Source organism: Gopherus flavomarginatus, chromosome 23 (assembly GCF_025201925.1).
Source record: "Gopherus flavomarginatus isolate rGopFla2 chromosome 23, rGopFla2.mat.asm, whole genome shotgun sequence".
NCBI lineage: Eukaryota > Metazoa > Chordata > Testudines > Testudinidae > Gopherus > Gopherus flavomarginatus.
In genome coordinates, this window is record NC_066639.1 from 14191193 (window position 1) to 14206323 (window position 15131).

Here is a 15131-nt window from a genome sequence, read left to right on the forward strand (position 1 = left end):
CTGACCCAGTTGGCATGAGACAGACTTTGGGCTAACGTCAACGAGGAAAAGTCTCCCTTAAACAAGCAGTTTTCTCGTAATATCTATTGTTACAAACCAAATTTTGTGGGAATGTGTGAACCCCAAAGGTATCAAATGTGAAAGAAAAACAAGGTTTGAGGATGTTTCCATAGTCTGGTCTCAGGATTAATATTCAAAGAGCTGGCCTCAGAAGGAAAAGGGGGCTCATCACCCATTAAAATAACTAGTTGCAAAGGTTTTAGCAGAAAAACTACCCACTGCATCACTACTCTTACAAATAAATGTGGACATCTCATGACAGATGTCACATCCTTTGCAAATAAGAGAAGGGGGTACTCGGTGACTCTTACAGTCTAACTGGGTAAAAGGTTACATAAGAGAAAAAACTACTTAAAGACAAGTTAAGAGAAATTCGCTTTGATGTGTATCAAAATAAATTCCATTCAAAATAGGAATAATTGACATCCATACTGGGGGTACGTCTTCACTACCAGCCGTATCGGCAGGTTAAAATCGATTGCTCAGGGATCGATATATCGCTTCTCATCTAGACGCAATATATTGATCCCCGAACGCACTTATATCAATTCCGTAACTCCACCAACCCGAACAGAGTTGCGGAATCAACAGGAGGAGCCGCGGACATTGATCCCGCACCGTGAGGACGGTGAGTAATTCGATCTTAGATACTTCGACTTCAGCTATGTTATTCACGTAGCTGAAGTTGCGTATCTAAGATCGATTTTCCCCTGTAGTGTAGACCAGCCCTGGGTCTGTATTCTCATATACGGTATTTTTCTTACATATTCCACCACCCCAATACTTGGAGTGAGTTTTTACTTCAGAACTCTGTAGCCTGAAGGGGGTAAATTACATCACAATAAATTTTTCACAATTATCCATCATTTCCTTTATTACTAACAAAACAAAATATACATATACACAACTCTCAGGTTTTCCAGTGATCACATAATTAGTCTCTTACTCTTTAACCACCATCTTTGTGTTTAATTTCATTTTCGCTGCTTACAAATCTTATACATCAGTTTTCTTTTAATTCCCACTTCCACCAAGTGAACTTTTGTGTCACGTTGTTGTTTACTCCAACATAGGTTCTTCCACATCTACAAGTTCATTTAACTTTGAGTCTTCTGTCATAAGTTTTGGAGAAAAGAGCCTCGCACTATGTAGCAAGATTTGCATCACGAACAAACAACCCCTGTATGCTATTTCCACACTTTCTAATCTTTCAAAGTAGCAGAAAGTGGAAGAGAAGTGATACCAATGCTTGAGACACAAGAACAAAATTATAAGACATTTTGTGTATCCTGAAGTCAACTCGGAATCGGACACATTCATTCCCTCGCTGTAGCCATCACTTGCACAAAAGGAAAGAATCCTTTGGCTCCTGGGGGAAAGAATGTCCTCTGAAGACATCAGCTGTTTCTCTTGTTACCTCATGAAATGTTGGATCCAAATGGAAAAGGACAATTGTTGACGATCTAACCCCAGCATCCTTTGGGACTAATCAGTGACACTGAACTAGGAAATGGTGTTCCAAAACAATTTCGCTTGTGCACTGTTCCCCATAGCTTGCTTACTTTGTGGTGCAAGCCAACAACTGGCTGCCTGCTATTTCTACCTGAGCTCTTGCCAAATCCTTGGTCTCGGTCAAGATGAATTTACATCCCAAATCTCAAGAGTGTTAGTGAGGAATGACTTCTCCCCAGCATGCTCAATTTCTTTCTTTAATCTGGTGGCACAGGTCTAAATTAGGGACTGGATACAAACCTGGATCTGAATTTCTGTAAGATAGTAGAGGTGGGGTTTCTTTTTGAAAACAGTCGCTTTTCCTGCAGCTACATCACATTCGACACTTAATTCATTTTATACACATTTACAGCACATACAAGGGGCGAGTTGAACAAAAACACCACGTCTATTTCTCCACATCTGCATAGTTAGGGACAGTACTTCCCAAAACACAGAAGATATCTTCAGGAGTAACCTCCTGTCAGGCCTGGGTCAAATATGCTTTGGGGGGAAAAAAATGGGCATTTTTGCCCAGTTGAAAGTCACATACTATGAAATTGTCTCCCTGGATCATCCGAGATAATATTGACCTAAAGAACTGAATGGCACGGTGATCGCAGACTGTCACTTCAGTCAGCTGCACGGTTTGGGGTCTGCTGTTGCTCACCATTTCAGACTGGAGACTTAAAAACACTCCTATTGCTTTGTTAGCATGCCAAATAGCTCGGAGTATTCTCTCCTGTTGATTGAACGGCACTTGAATTTCCTCTGTGTCATAATGGAGAGGTGGGAGGAAAGCAAAAATATACTAAGAAATGGCTATTTTAGCAAATTGTCATTTCTTTCAAAGTCCCCAATAAATCTGAGCTATGTCCTGTCAAACTAAACTAATATCCAGTTGTGTGACCAAAAGGACCCCAGGCATGAGAGAAAAAACCCACCTCACAGAGAGGTCATGAGACACATTCAGGGTCATGTAACGTGAAATTCCACAGCAGGTTACATCTGATAACTCAGAGGCAATACCAGTGATTCTCCCATCATATTCACAGAGTCATTCAAACCTCCTTCATTCACCACTGTCTCATTAATGAGTTGTGTTATTTACAAAAGCTTTAGCATCATCAGAAAGAGGGGGGTAGGAGTGCAAAACCAGCCAACTTTCCCATCTGTGAACAATCCCAACTCAGTAGGAAAATGACCAAAAGTGCCTTTGCCAATAGACTAAAACGGGGACTGAAACTCAGTATGATCACAGTGTTTGGGATCCATCGAATTCCCCTTCCAGTCCTATGAGACTCATCTCCAGCCCTAATGAGTCTGATTTAGGATCAAAGAAATCAAAGCACCATTCTGAAGCACAGAAAACTGAGGCCGCCGCATCACATGACTCTCTGGGATGTGGAGGGGTAGAATGTGAAGACGAGACCTTCTGTCTTAGCCCTGTGGAGAGTAATGCTGCTGGGCTGATGGGGAAGGAGGGGATCCCTCTAACTCTCCCCATCTTCTTCGGGTGTCACAGTGGCAGAAAAGACACTTTTTTCCCCCACCTATGCTCCTGCTTTTTATTATATTGAAATACATGAGAAAAATGGTAAAAGAAAATATATATAAACTGGTCTTAAGCACATCCTAGGGCAATGTGAGAACAAAAGGGAATGAGGCAATTTATCCTCAAAGCGGAACTTGATGACTCTCACAACTGCTTTGTGATGGGAGGAACAATGTAAATGCGATGTTCTGGGCTTTTTTAGACTATGAAAAGCCACAAAAGATGAGGTCAGCTCACGAGGAAATAGGCTTGCTAACCACACCAACTCCTGCAAGAGTAGCTGTCTTTTTCCATTGGGATAGCTAAGAGGAGCTAGCTAACTGCATGGGAAAAACCTAGTGGCGATAAGGCCCACATAGATTGTGCTTCAGTGTAGCTAATCAAGGTCATCCTTATCTCCCTCACCTTGGCTGATGGACATTTTTGGCAGGAGAGATACGCTCTCCCATGACTCATAGGAGCTGATAAGAGAGGACCACAGTGTTCACCCAAAGGAAGGGCGAGCAGCAAAACACAAAAGTGGACAACTCACCTGGGGAGGTGAGAGACCACAGTAAAGATAATTCTGCCAAAATCCTTAAAGATCATTAGGTGGGAATTAACAAAAGCATTAATGCAAAAACCAACCAAAAAAACCCAACAACTTTTATCAGGCTTTGAAAAGGTTTTTAAGGGTTTCTCTCATGTGTAATAAGGTGTGAGTTCAGTGTGGAGGTTTTCCCATATAAAACATTCATAGGGTCTTGCATCTTTGTGGATTCTCTGATGTGCATTGAGGTTTGATCTCCGCGTGAAGGTCTTCCTGCACTCACAGCACTCATAGGGTCTCTCTCCGGTGTGGATCCTCTGGTGTTTAATAAGGTTCGAGCTCTGACTGAAATTTTTCCCACACTCACAGCACTCATAGGGCCTCTCCCCCGTGTGGATTCTCTGATGCGTGATAAGGTCTGAGCGGTACCGGAAGGTTTTCCCGCATTCACAGCATTCATAGGGTCTTTCTCCAGTGTGCATTCTCTGATGTCTAGTTAGGTGTGAGCTGTGAGTGAAGGTTTTCCCGCACTCGCCGCATTCATAGGGGCGCTCTCCTGTATGGATCCTCTGATGTTTAATAAGGTTTGAACTCAAACTGAAGGTCTTCCCGCACTCAGCGCATTTATAGGGTCTCTCTCCCGTTGGGATTCTCTGCTGGGCTGTGGTTTCCTTGAAGTTGTTCTGAGTTTCCTGACAATTAGGGGATTTACCCACTTCCTCCCCTGGTTGGCTTTCCTGCTGTCTCTCTGGCCTATGCCGACTCTCACAGGCTTTTCCCTGCACATGATGCCTGGATACATTCCCTTGGGATCCTTGCAGTAACCCCCCATGTGATTCCACTTGCTGAGCATCTTCCTGCTGAGAATTCTGCTCCATATTCTCACTTAGCATCCCATCACCTGCTGGGATAGAGAAAGAAACCTCAAGACAAATCTACGCTACAAAATTAAGTTAACCTAAGTTCTGTTGACGTACACCCACCGCAGCAATTAAATTTCTTTTGCATGTCCACACAACGCTCCTTGCGTCGGCAGTGCACGTCCTCACCAGGAGCGCGTGCACCGACTTAACAGCCAGCGTGGGGCATTGTGGAACTGCTTCTGATAGGCAGCAACGGTTGATGTAAGCAGTGCAGTCTCTACACTGGCACTGCATCGACATAATTACATAGACTTAAGCACCACGCCTCTCGTGAAAGGGGAATTATTATTAGAACTTAAGAACGGCCACACTGGGTCAGACCAAAGGTCCATCTAGCCCAGTGTCCTGTCTTATGACAGTGGCCAATGCCAGGTGCCCCAGAATGAATGAACTGAACAGGTGATCATCAAATGACCCATCCCTTGTTGCCTGTTCCCAGCTTTTGGCAAATAGAGGTTAGAGACACCTTCCCTGCCCACCTTGACTAATAGCCATTGATGGACCTATCCTCCATAAGTTTATCTAGTTCTTTTTTGAGCCCTGTAATAGTCTTGGCCTCCCCAACATGCTCTGGCAAAGGGTTCTCCAGGTTGACTGTGCGTTGTGTGAAGAAATACTTTCTTTAATTTGTTTTATACCTGCTGCCCATTAATTTCATTTGGTGACCCCCTAGTTCTTGTGTTATGAGAAGGAGTAAACAACATTTCTTATCTACTTTCTCCACACCAGTCATGATTTTATAGGCTTCTCTCATATCCTCCCTTAGTTGTCTCTTTTCCAAGCTGAAAAGTTCCAGTCTTTTCAATCTCTGCTCACATTGAAGCCGTTCCATACCCCTTATCATTTTTGTTGCCCTTTTCTGTACCTTTTTCCAATTCCAACAGATCTTTTTTGAGATGGAGTGACTACCATCTGCATACAATATTCAAAATGTGGTCATACCATGGATTTATATAGAGGCAATAGGATATTTTCTGGCTTATTATCTATCCCTTTCTTAATGATGCCGAACATTCTGTTCACTTTTTTGATGCCGCTGCACATTGGCTGGATGTTTTCAGAGAACTATCCAGTGACTCCAAGATCTCTCTTGAGTGGTAACAGTTAATCATTTTATATGTATAGTTGGGATTATTTAAGTCATTTAAGTCGGCGCAGTGGGGTGAGAGATGCATTTTAGCGTAGACACATTCAGAGTTAGGTTGACATGAGGCAACCTAACTCTGTTGTGTAGACCAGCGCACAGAAAAAGTAATGGAAAAGGGGAGAGCTAAGCAAAGTAAGATGGAGAGACAGAAAAAAAATAAATCAGGAACTGAATTTCCCCAAACTCTTCCCCCTAGGAGAAAGAGAAGGGGCTGAAGTCTGCCTCCATCCCATCCAAACATTCAGGGGAGGGGAGACAAGGGAGGGAGCTATTGCCAGGTGAGAGTCAGGATGGGTAGGAAGCCATGAGCAATAGCTGCCCTGAGGATCTGACATCTGCTGGGGATAATCCTGAACTCGAGCACTCACAAGGCCTCTGTAGGGAACCCCAGCTCTTTCCTACAGGCGCTGACAGCTTTTGAGTGGATTTAATTATTCCTCACCTGAACAGGTGGCCATCAGAATCTCTCTTTCCTCTAAGCCCTGGAGAACTGGGGCCCCCGGCTCTTCCGTTTGTTTCACCTGGGAGATCACATCGGATCTGAACACAGGAAACCCTGCTCAGGGGAAGGAAAAGAAGCGAGATCAGGAGATTTCATTCATTCAGAAAAAAAATGTTTTATTTTAGCAGCCCAGTGTAATGCAGCTCCTCAAAAGCTCAAAGATGTGGGACACTGTGCTTAGGAGGGGTTTAACTATCCCCATCTCTGCTGGGAACACACAGCCAGCCACACACCATGAAAGGATCCCCAAAACACAGAGAAGGTAACTCCATGTCCCGGAAAGGGGAGACTCAGAGGGGTGCTCACTGACAGAGATCCAGAGAGAGTCATAGGGAAGATGGGCTGGGCGAGCAAGCTGTGACACGGAGGCCCAGTTGGTCTGACAAACCTACTCTGGATTAATTAAATGTATTCAAAAAGTTTCTTGTAAGACATCAAATGAATGCGGGCAAAGAGCAACAAAAACGATGAAAGGTCTAGAAAACATGACTGATGAGGGAAGATTGAAAATATTAGGTTTGTTTAGTCTGGAAAAGAGAAGATCAAGAGGGGACATGATAACAGTTTTCAAGTATATAAAAAGTTGTTACAAGGAGGAGGAAGAAAATTTGTTCTTAACCATTGAGGATAGGACAAGAAGCAATGGGCAGGAGGCTGGTCTAGATGACCTCTCGAGGTCCCTTCCAGTCCTATGATTCAGATAATCGTAAAATGTGTGCACTGATGCTATATGAGGAATAATGTAAACCTGGTGATATTATGCTTCAATGCAGCCATCCCCCCGCTTTCCCGTCTGCCCCCACACCCCGGGCTGGGAGTGGGTGGGTGGAGATGTGGACGGGGGACCAAGGCTGGGGATGTGTCTGGGGCCAAGCACAGCCATGGTGGGGGCTGGCAGCCAGGTTCATGGCTGGGTGTGACTCTGCTCCTCCCCTACTCCCAGCCCTGGCTCCAGGCCAGGAATGGAGCCATGGACAGCTGCCCAGGTGCAGGGCCAGGGGTGGGGCCGGATGGCACTCACTCCCTGCCCCCCATGGGGCTGGCCTGGGCCACCACCTCCCACCCCCAAATGTTCCTCTGAGCCCCACAATTTGGGGACCTCTGCTTTAACGTCTAACCAAACAAAGGGAGAGACAGGTTTCTTCCAGACAGGAGGGAAGGTCTCTCTGTCCAACATAAGGCCATGTCTATTCTAGCACTTATGTCGCAAAACTTTGGTCGCTCAGGACTGTGAAAAAAAACCACACATTCTGAGCAAGATAAGCTTTGCTGGCAAGAGACATTCTCCTGCCGACAGCCACTGCCACTTGTTGAACTGGTTTTATTAAATTGATGGGAAAGCTCTCTCCCGTTGGCATAATGCAGCTACACATGCATTCTCGCGGCAGTACAGCTAGGGTGACCAGACAGAAAATGTGAAAAATCGGGACGGAGGTGGGGGGTAATAGAAGTCTATATAAGAAAAAGACACAAAAATTGGGACTGTCCCTAAAAAAATTGGGACATCTGGTCACTCTAAGTACAGCTGTGCCCCAGGAAGCTTGTATGTGTAGACGTGGCTTAAATTCAGCATTGCAAGCTAAATACAACGGGACCTACATGTGCAAGTTAAGTAAAGAGGAGAAACAAGTTAACATGGGGACGCGAAGGCAGCATGGCACCAGCACACCGGAGAAGAAGGGACGTGGGATAGTCCTCTTCAAAAGTATACATTTCGGAGGTCTACTGGACTATAAAAGGCAGGAATAAGAAAGCCCTTTGTTATCCATTTCACCGAAGAACACCCTTAGCGGAAGTGAATGTTCTGGATCCTGGTTTGACCGGAAACCAGCAAGCTCTGCAGAAAGGCTTTGAGGCCAAGATAAAGCAGTGGACAAGGCCTGTATCTTGATAAGTTTGAGTCTTGGTCTCTAGAAAACACAATACAGGAGAACCTCCAAACTTCAAACCCCTCAGGAATGGAGTTTGTTCGTAACTAACTCTGACAAAACATTCTGGTTGTCCTTTCAAAAGTTTACAACTGAACACTGACTGAATACAGCTTTGAGACTTTACTGTGCAGAAGAAAATGCTGCTTTTAACCATCTTAATTGAAATGAAACAAGCACAGAAACAGTTTCCTTACCTTATCAGATCTTTTTTTAAAACTTCCTTTTATTTTTTCAGTAAGTTTACGTTTAACACAGCACAGTAGCGTATTTGCGTTTCGTTTTGTTTTTTGTCTCTGCTGCTGCTTGATTGCGTACATCCAGTTCCAAACGAGGTGTGTGCTTGACCGGTCAGTTCGTAATTCTAGTGTTCATAACTCTGAGGTTTTACTGCATACTTTTATTTGATTTGTAACTAATTCAGTTCTTATTACCCTTGCTCACTGCACATTTGAACCTGCCCATTTGAATCTTCGAGTCTGTTTTTTGTCAATAAACTTATATCTGTTTTCCCCATGAAGAGATTACACTGCTGCGTTGTTAGAAAGGACCCGCTCCAGAGTTGTAACCTTCCAAGCTGCAGGTACGCTGCCCCTTTGGGGGCACCAGACCTGGTAATTTCTGTGAGTGTCCAGTGACGGGGCTGGACACTACAGGGGGTGCTTCAGGGGAGTTGGAGGAAAGGTGTATGCCAAGGGTCAACCTGCAAGGCAAAGTGAGAGGTGGCAGACTCCTGAGAAGTTTCTTTGTGAGGGCTGAAGACTGGGAGTGGATACACAGATTAACTCCAGCACATCTCTCTCACCGTGGCAGGAGGAGAAGACAATGACACCTGAGAAGGTGTCACACATGGGCTGGTGGGGTTTAGAATAGGAGGGAGCAGGGATGTCACTGAATGCAGGATATCAGGGTTATCAGATGTCAGGAAAGCGCACAAAAACATAGGACTGGAAGGGCCCTCGAGAGCATCTAGTCCAGTCCCCTGCACTCATGGCAGAACTAAGTATTATCTAGACCAGAGGTTCTCAAACTGAGGGTTGGCACCCCTCAGGGGTTTGCAAAGTTATTACATGGAGGGTCATGAGCTGGCAGCCTCTGCCCCAAACCCCTCTTTGCCTCCAGCATGTATAATGGTGTTAAATATATAAAACAGTGTTTTTAATTTATAAGCCGGAGGAAGAGGGTTGCACTCAGAGGCTTGCTTTGCGAAAGGGATCACTCGTACAAAAGTTTGAGAACCTCTGATCTAGACCATCCCTGACAGGTGTGTGTCTAACCTGCTCTGAAAAATCTCCAGTGATGGAGATTCCACAACCTCTTATTCCAGTGCTTAACCACCCTGACAGTTAGAAAGTGGTGAATTAATTAATAAATTTGCACTGCTCGTCTTAAGCAGTACAGGACGGTATATTCCTGAGGTACAGTGCTGGGAGGATTTGGCTCTGGTGCCTTTCTCTGTGTGATTCATGAGTGGCTCTGGGAGCATTCATGCAATCTAGCTGGGTTTAGGGCTCCACATGCTGTCGTGCTGAGTGATAACAGGGCCTGGAGGGGTTTGCTGCTTGTCACTAGCAAAGCATTGCGAGAGACAGCCCAGGTTGGAGAGTTAAGGGGGCACAGCTGTCCCACACTGCACCCCGGGGATCCCGTCACAGGTGGGATAGCCAGTTCAGATAACTGTTTGTGGGAAAGAGAGAAAAAAATTACACTGATGGGATGTCTGAAGAAGTTAGACCTGCCTAGATGTCCATCAGGGATGGTCAGCCAGGCAGGCATGAAGACCATTTTCAAATCTTTTTTTCCCTCACTGCAGAAGAAACACTCCTTTGGTTTGAAGGAGACTTTTTTGTCACTAATCTCAGACTCCTGAAGGGAAGTATTAAAGGTGTCCGCACTCAGCCTGACCTGCTGGGTAACCACAGAGGGTATTGCAGCCCAGGGCCTCGTTTAGGAGAAGAATAATTCCACTCCAGGAGACAGAAAGGAGCAAGACCTGACCTCAGAGGACAGGAATTCAAATAGATGAGGAAGGGGACAGAAATGCTAGCCCATCACTCACCGTGACACTGTGACAACCCCAGGGGGAAAACAGGGGGGTCTGAACCCCAAAGCAAGGGTAGCATCTTTTTGTATGCAATATTACTGTACTATAAAAGTGTTCAATCGAGCAAGGTCTTATCTGAAAGCCTGCAATATGCTGGTCATTATGATCATTGTGAAATGTCCGTCTGAACACCACATGAGGAATTACGGATACTCACCTCTGTGATGCTTTCGAGTTTGTGACCAGACAAATGGAGAAACAAGTTGTCTCTTGGACAGGAGCGGAGGCAGCTGGCTACCCGTCTGCAACAGCATTCCCAGCACACTCCCCGCCATCACCTGGCCTGAGCCAGGGAAGCTAATGACCCAACCAGCAGAACAAATTCAGTGATGATCGTTAGGTGTGTCAGTGATGATAATGTAATATTCAGACCTATATATTTGCTTGAGATAGAAGTTTGGGTCTTGTCTGGCTCATCTGACTTTTTGATATTCTTGTATTCTTACTGATGTGTGAACAAAGACCAAAGACACCAGGTGTTACCTCTGCCCACAAGCAGATGGGGTGAAAAGAGATAGAATTAAAAGAGTGTTGCTGGGCCGAGTGGGAGTGTAATATACAAGCGTACACTCCAAGGACAGTCCTGCCTCAACTCCTCTCCCAAGATAAGGGCAAGCAACCAGTCGTGAGGAGCGAGGGGAGATTCAGGGTGGAAGGTATAAAAAACACTGAAAGCCAAAGAAATGTCTGTCTCTGACCAAAGCACAACCTCACTCCTTACCTTTCCCATGGAATACAGAAGAGGTGATACCAAAGCCCTCAGACTCATGACCCTCCAAAACAGAACATGACCATAAATTGTAAGCAGTGGGACCACCGAGGGCGTGCACTGCAGGTATAATTATGCCTTCTAAGGAAGAGGAAACTGGGACACTGGGAAAAAGGCAGTGCCGGCATGTAGGGCTATGGATAGGCTTGATTAATGACCATAAACATCGCATTGCCTGCATTTCGGACTGCTGATCTTCTGCTTTCTGTCTGCGTGCCAAGAAGCAGGGGAGGGCGAAGGAAAAGCCTGCCCCAACAATGACGTAAATTAACCAGGGTGGAATCAAAACAATGGAAAAGCCATGTACATGCAAACGACTAGGGAGATGGGAAGCGCACAGAAAGGGAAGAACAGGAGGAAGCAATACTGGCTGTTGAAACAGAGACATTTCGGGGGGAGTTAACATGGGTAAAAAGACAATTGAGCAGGAGACACAGGAACCAAGTGCTCCGCGCTAAGCACTGGCTGTCCACGCTGTAACGACTTTGAACAAAAAAACCTAGTTAGTTAATAATCATGGTCTACAAACACTGCATGTTTCATAGAATATCAGGGTTGGAAGGGACCTCAGGAGGTCACCTAGTCCAACCCCCTGCTCAAAGCAGGACCAATCTCCAGACAGATTTTTGCCCCACAGATCCCTAAATGGCCCCCCTCAAGGACTGAACTCACAACCTGGGTTTAGCAGGCCAGTGCTATCCTTCCCCCCAAGCCTAGCTAGTTAAGTTAGGTTTTAGTCTCAGAAGCGCATTTCAACTTGGATTTGTTAGTAACTATTTCTATCCCAATTCCCTCTCTTTGGTGTTACCTAAATAACTGTTCTTTAACAGATTTAGTTTTGTTTTATTGCACAAGCATCCCGGTGCAGAGCTGCACCCTGAGGACTGAAATCAGCCAAACTAAGGCCACATCTACAGGCAGCTGCGCCCCTGTAAGATCTCTCGTGTATAATTAAACCACCCTCAACGAGTGGCAGTAGCTATATGGGCAGGAGAAGCCCTCCCACTTTCACAGCACATTGGTGCTAATGCTGGTAAAGGGGTGATCTCGCTTGGCTAGTCTGAGCTGGTGTGCGTGAAGTAGGCTCATTGTTTGAGTGTCAGCCAGGGGTTGGAGCTTCTGTTTGTTATGCTGGACCTAACCTCAAGTTTTGCCTTAGCAAAGAGAAGGGGTTAGCATTCTGTAGCAGGGGAGGGTCTCTGGTAGCATGTGTGTCACTGGCACGTTGGGGTGATGCTGAAAAAGAGAGGAGGGTGCTTTGCGGGGGTGGCGTGAACCTTAACTCCGCATTTCCCCTTCCAAGAACCGAGGGGACGGGAACCCTTACCCAGTGAGGTCACATTCTCATAATTCTCCTGCATGACATCCCTGTAGAGGGCTCTCTGGGTCGGGTCCAGCAGAGCCCACTCTTCCCTGGTGAAATACACAGCCACCTCCTCGAAGGGCACCAGCCCCTGAAAGAGTGAGAGTCCCACACTCAGTACCTGCTGCCCCACTCACAACCCCACTATTCACGGGGGGGGGGACCTAGCAGATCGAAGCTCTGGGGGGCTCACAATCAGCAGGTCCCTCCTCCACCCTGCTCAGAGCAGCCAGCAAGCCTCAGAGTGAGGTGAGAAAGAGAGAACTTCCCAGTAGACAGCAAGGGCTGGGTCTTCACATTCATCACACACCTACTAGCCAGAGCCTGATACAGGAGATGGGGCCCCTAGCAGGCTCCAGACCTCTTGGTAGGAATCCCAACCCCCTCCCCATTCCCAACGGCTGGATGTCAGGGGCTGGAGCATCTCCCCTAAACCTCTCTGGTGGGTGTCCCCTTCATGTCGCTCAGAAGCCTTTGGTTAGTAGGTTGAGGCTCAGCACTAGTAATCTGGTTAATCTGGTAAATTTTCCCAGCTCAGGCCAAGGGGTTTGTTTCCTGTTCCAGTAATATGGAGATCTGAACCCCAACCTCCCATAGGTCTGTTCCTAGAATCCAGGCTCCCAGGTTGAACGAGTCCCAGCAGGTTCACCACATCCTGTTCTCATCCCTTTCTCCACCCTGTGGATTTCCTGCCCCCTCCCACCTCTTGACCAAACTCCTAAGCAATCCCCACCTCCTCTGTATTTTCTGCCTGCCTCTCTGCAGCACGAACCCACCAGCAACTCCCTCAGGAAACTTACCTGGACTGACTCCACTGAAGCCATTATCCTTCCTCGTCCCCGGGGAGGATGGGAGCATCGGGAGCCTAAGGCAGGTGTTACTCTGCAGCCTGTCAGGGTGAGAAGGGGGACTGGGGAGATTTCAGAAGGGGCTTTAATGCATTTCACATCACAGTTGCCCCTGGCTCTTTCCCTACCGACAGATTTTTCTTAAGAACAGGTTAGACAAACACCTGTCAGGGATGGTCTAGATAACACTTAATCCTGCCATGAGTGCAGGGACCTGGACTAGATGACCTCTTGAGGTCCCCTCCAGTTCTATGATTCTACGAAATTGCATCAGCCCCCTTGGTTGACCTGCTGCCCAGAATTCTTTTGGGCTGCATTCCTCTCTCCAGTTTTATTCTGGTCTGCAGTGATTCTGGTCTGCATCTCATGGTCCTAAAACTCAGGCTTCCAGCTGGCCAATGGCAGGGGTCAGGAAGGGATGTCATCCCCATCCCTGTCCCCTCCACCTCCCCAATGTATTCTGGGAGGTTTTTTGTTTTTATCTCCTTCCTCTGAAGCATCAGGGACAGCCACGGCTGGAGATGGGACAGTGGGTGGGGATAATCATTTCCCTGTCAGGGGCTTCAAGCATCTCACTCCCCACCCCCCATTCTCGGCCTCTGGCGCACAAGCAGTCTAGTCTGCTGTGGGCTGTGATACTTTGAGCTCATTCTGGCTGTTGGGTTTAGTGGGCGGGTAGTGGGTGGGGTTGATGCCCTGTGACACAGGAAGTCAGCCCAGATGATCCAGTGGACTCATCTGGCCTGAAACTCTATGAGTCCATAACTGGACCAGTTTGGGACCTTGTCACCACTCTCCCCACTTACTTCTCCTTCAGTTTCTCTATCTCCTTCTCCCTCTCCTCTCCCTCCAGCTGAGAGACTTGGCCCACACCTACGTCTGTGTTCCCTCCCACTCTTGCAATTGCTAACCGCAGCAAATGCCATTTGGAATCCCCAGCTCTGCTAATCACCAAAGGGGGTTCCTGCTATACAAACACAGCAGTGAAAAGGTTACTATGCACAGCTCCAAGGTCCCTATTTCCACAGCTGGGACTGTGAAGGAAGGGAAAAGATTTCAAAATGTGGGTTTTATCAGAATCAATAGTTCACAGGGTCGGTCCATATATACCATAGCCGCTCATTCATACTTATACCATGTTCTCTTCCCATTCATAAATTAATGGTTACACAAAATAATGATCTACTCTGGTGTTTCTACCGCCTGTAGGCTCAGGAAAGGCAATGGGGGCATTGGCGGGGGGTGCTGTAATATCTTGGAAGTTTTATTACACTCTAAAGCAAAGAAAATCTCATTCCCCACTTCCGGTACCTCCTTATCTGTTATGGTCAAGTATTCTCCAACAACTGCTTGAAAAACACATATACAATTTATATACAGGCTCGGCACTGATACATGTTTTATTCTTACTTTTGCAGTTAGTGTAAGAGGAGGTGTCAGAAAAAACTGACTTCAAATAAGCATTCTGTTGCAATAATTGGGCCTAAAATTTGTAATCTTCACTGTAAGAAGTATATGAAAGTTCTTAAGAGGTTACAATAACCTAGAACAAAAGTGGGTCACGTTCTTTTCAAGAATGAATGCTGTGCATGGGTGCAAGAAGACCAGATGGAGACAATTAAATTAGTCCAGACAAAAGGGGGCTACTGATATACTATGGGTATGTGATGTAAACAAGAAAACGTGGGAACAAGGCTGCCTATGCCAAATCTGTCATGGAAATAGATTTAGTTAGGAAACAAAATAAATTATGTCTCTCCTTTTCAATACTTTTGGAGGTTCTTAAAAAGAGACTTGGGGGGACAAGTCATCTCGCAGTGCACCCCAACCTGCCATCATTGCGTCATCTCACTTTCTCAACCCCAAGTCAGAAGAAACAAAGCAAACTGAAAGACTGTCTTCCTGAGAGGCC

The 15131-nt window shown here is 46.2% G+C and overlaps 2 protein-coding genes across 2 annotated transcripts; both read right to left on the reverse strand.

Annotated features, from left to right (window-relative positions):
• Window positions 1–916: 916 nt before the first annotated feature.
• Window positions 917–14867, reverse strand: LOC127039424 (zinc finger protein 419-like). The gene is made up of 4 exons (XM_050933169.1): window positions 13172–14867; window positions 12336–12462; window positions 6148–6261; window positions 917–4539 (listed from the first exon to the last, which is right to left on the reverse strand). The coding sequence occupies exons 1-4, from the start codon at window positions 13193–13195 to the stop codon at window positions 3788–3790; spliced, it is 1017 nt and encodes a 338-aa protein (XP_050789126.1). The 5' UTR covers window positions 13196–14867; the 3' UTR covers window positions 917–3787.
• On the reverse strand, window positions 3788–4513 carry LOC127039740 (zinc finger protein 3-like). Its single transcript, XM_050933599.1, has 2 exons — window positions 4065–4513; window positions 3788–3980 (listed from the first exon to the last, which is right to left on the reverse strand). The coding sequence occupies exons 1-2, from the start codon at window positions 4511–4513 to the stop codon at window positions 3788–3790; spliced, it is 642 nt and encodes a 213-aa protein (XP_050789556.1).
• Window positions 14868–15131: the final 264 nt, after the last annotated feature.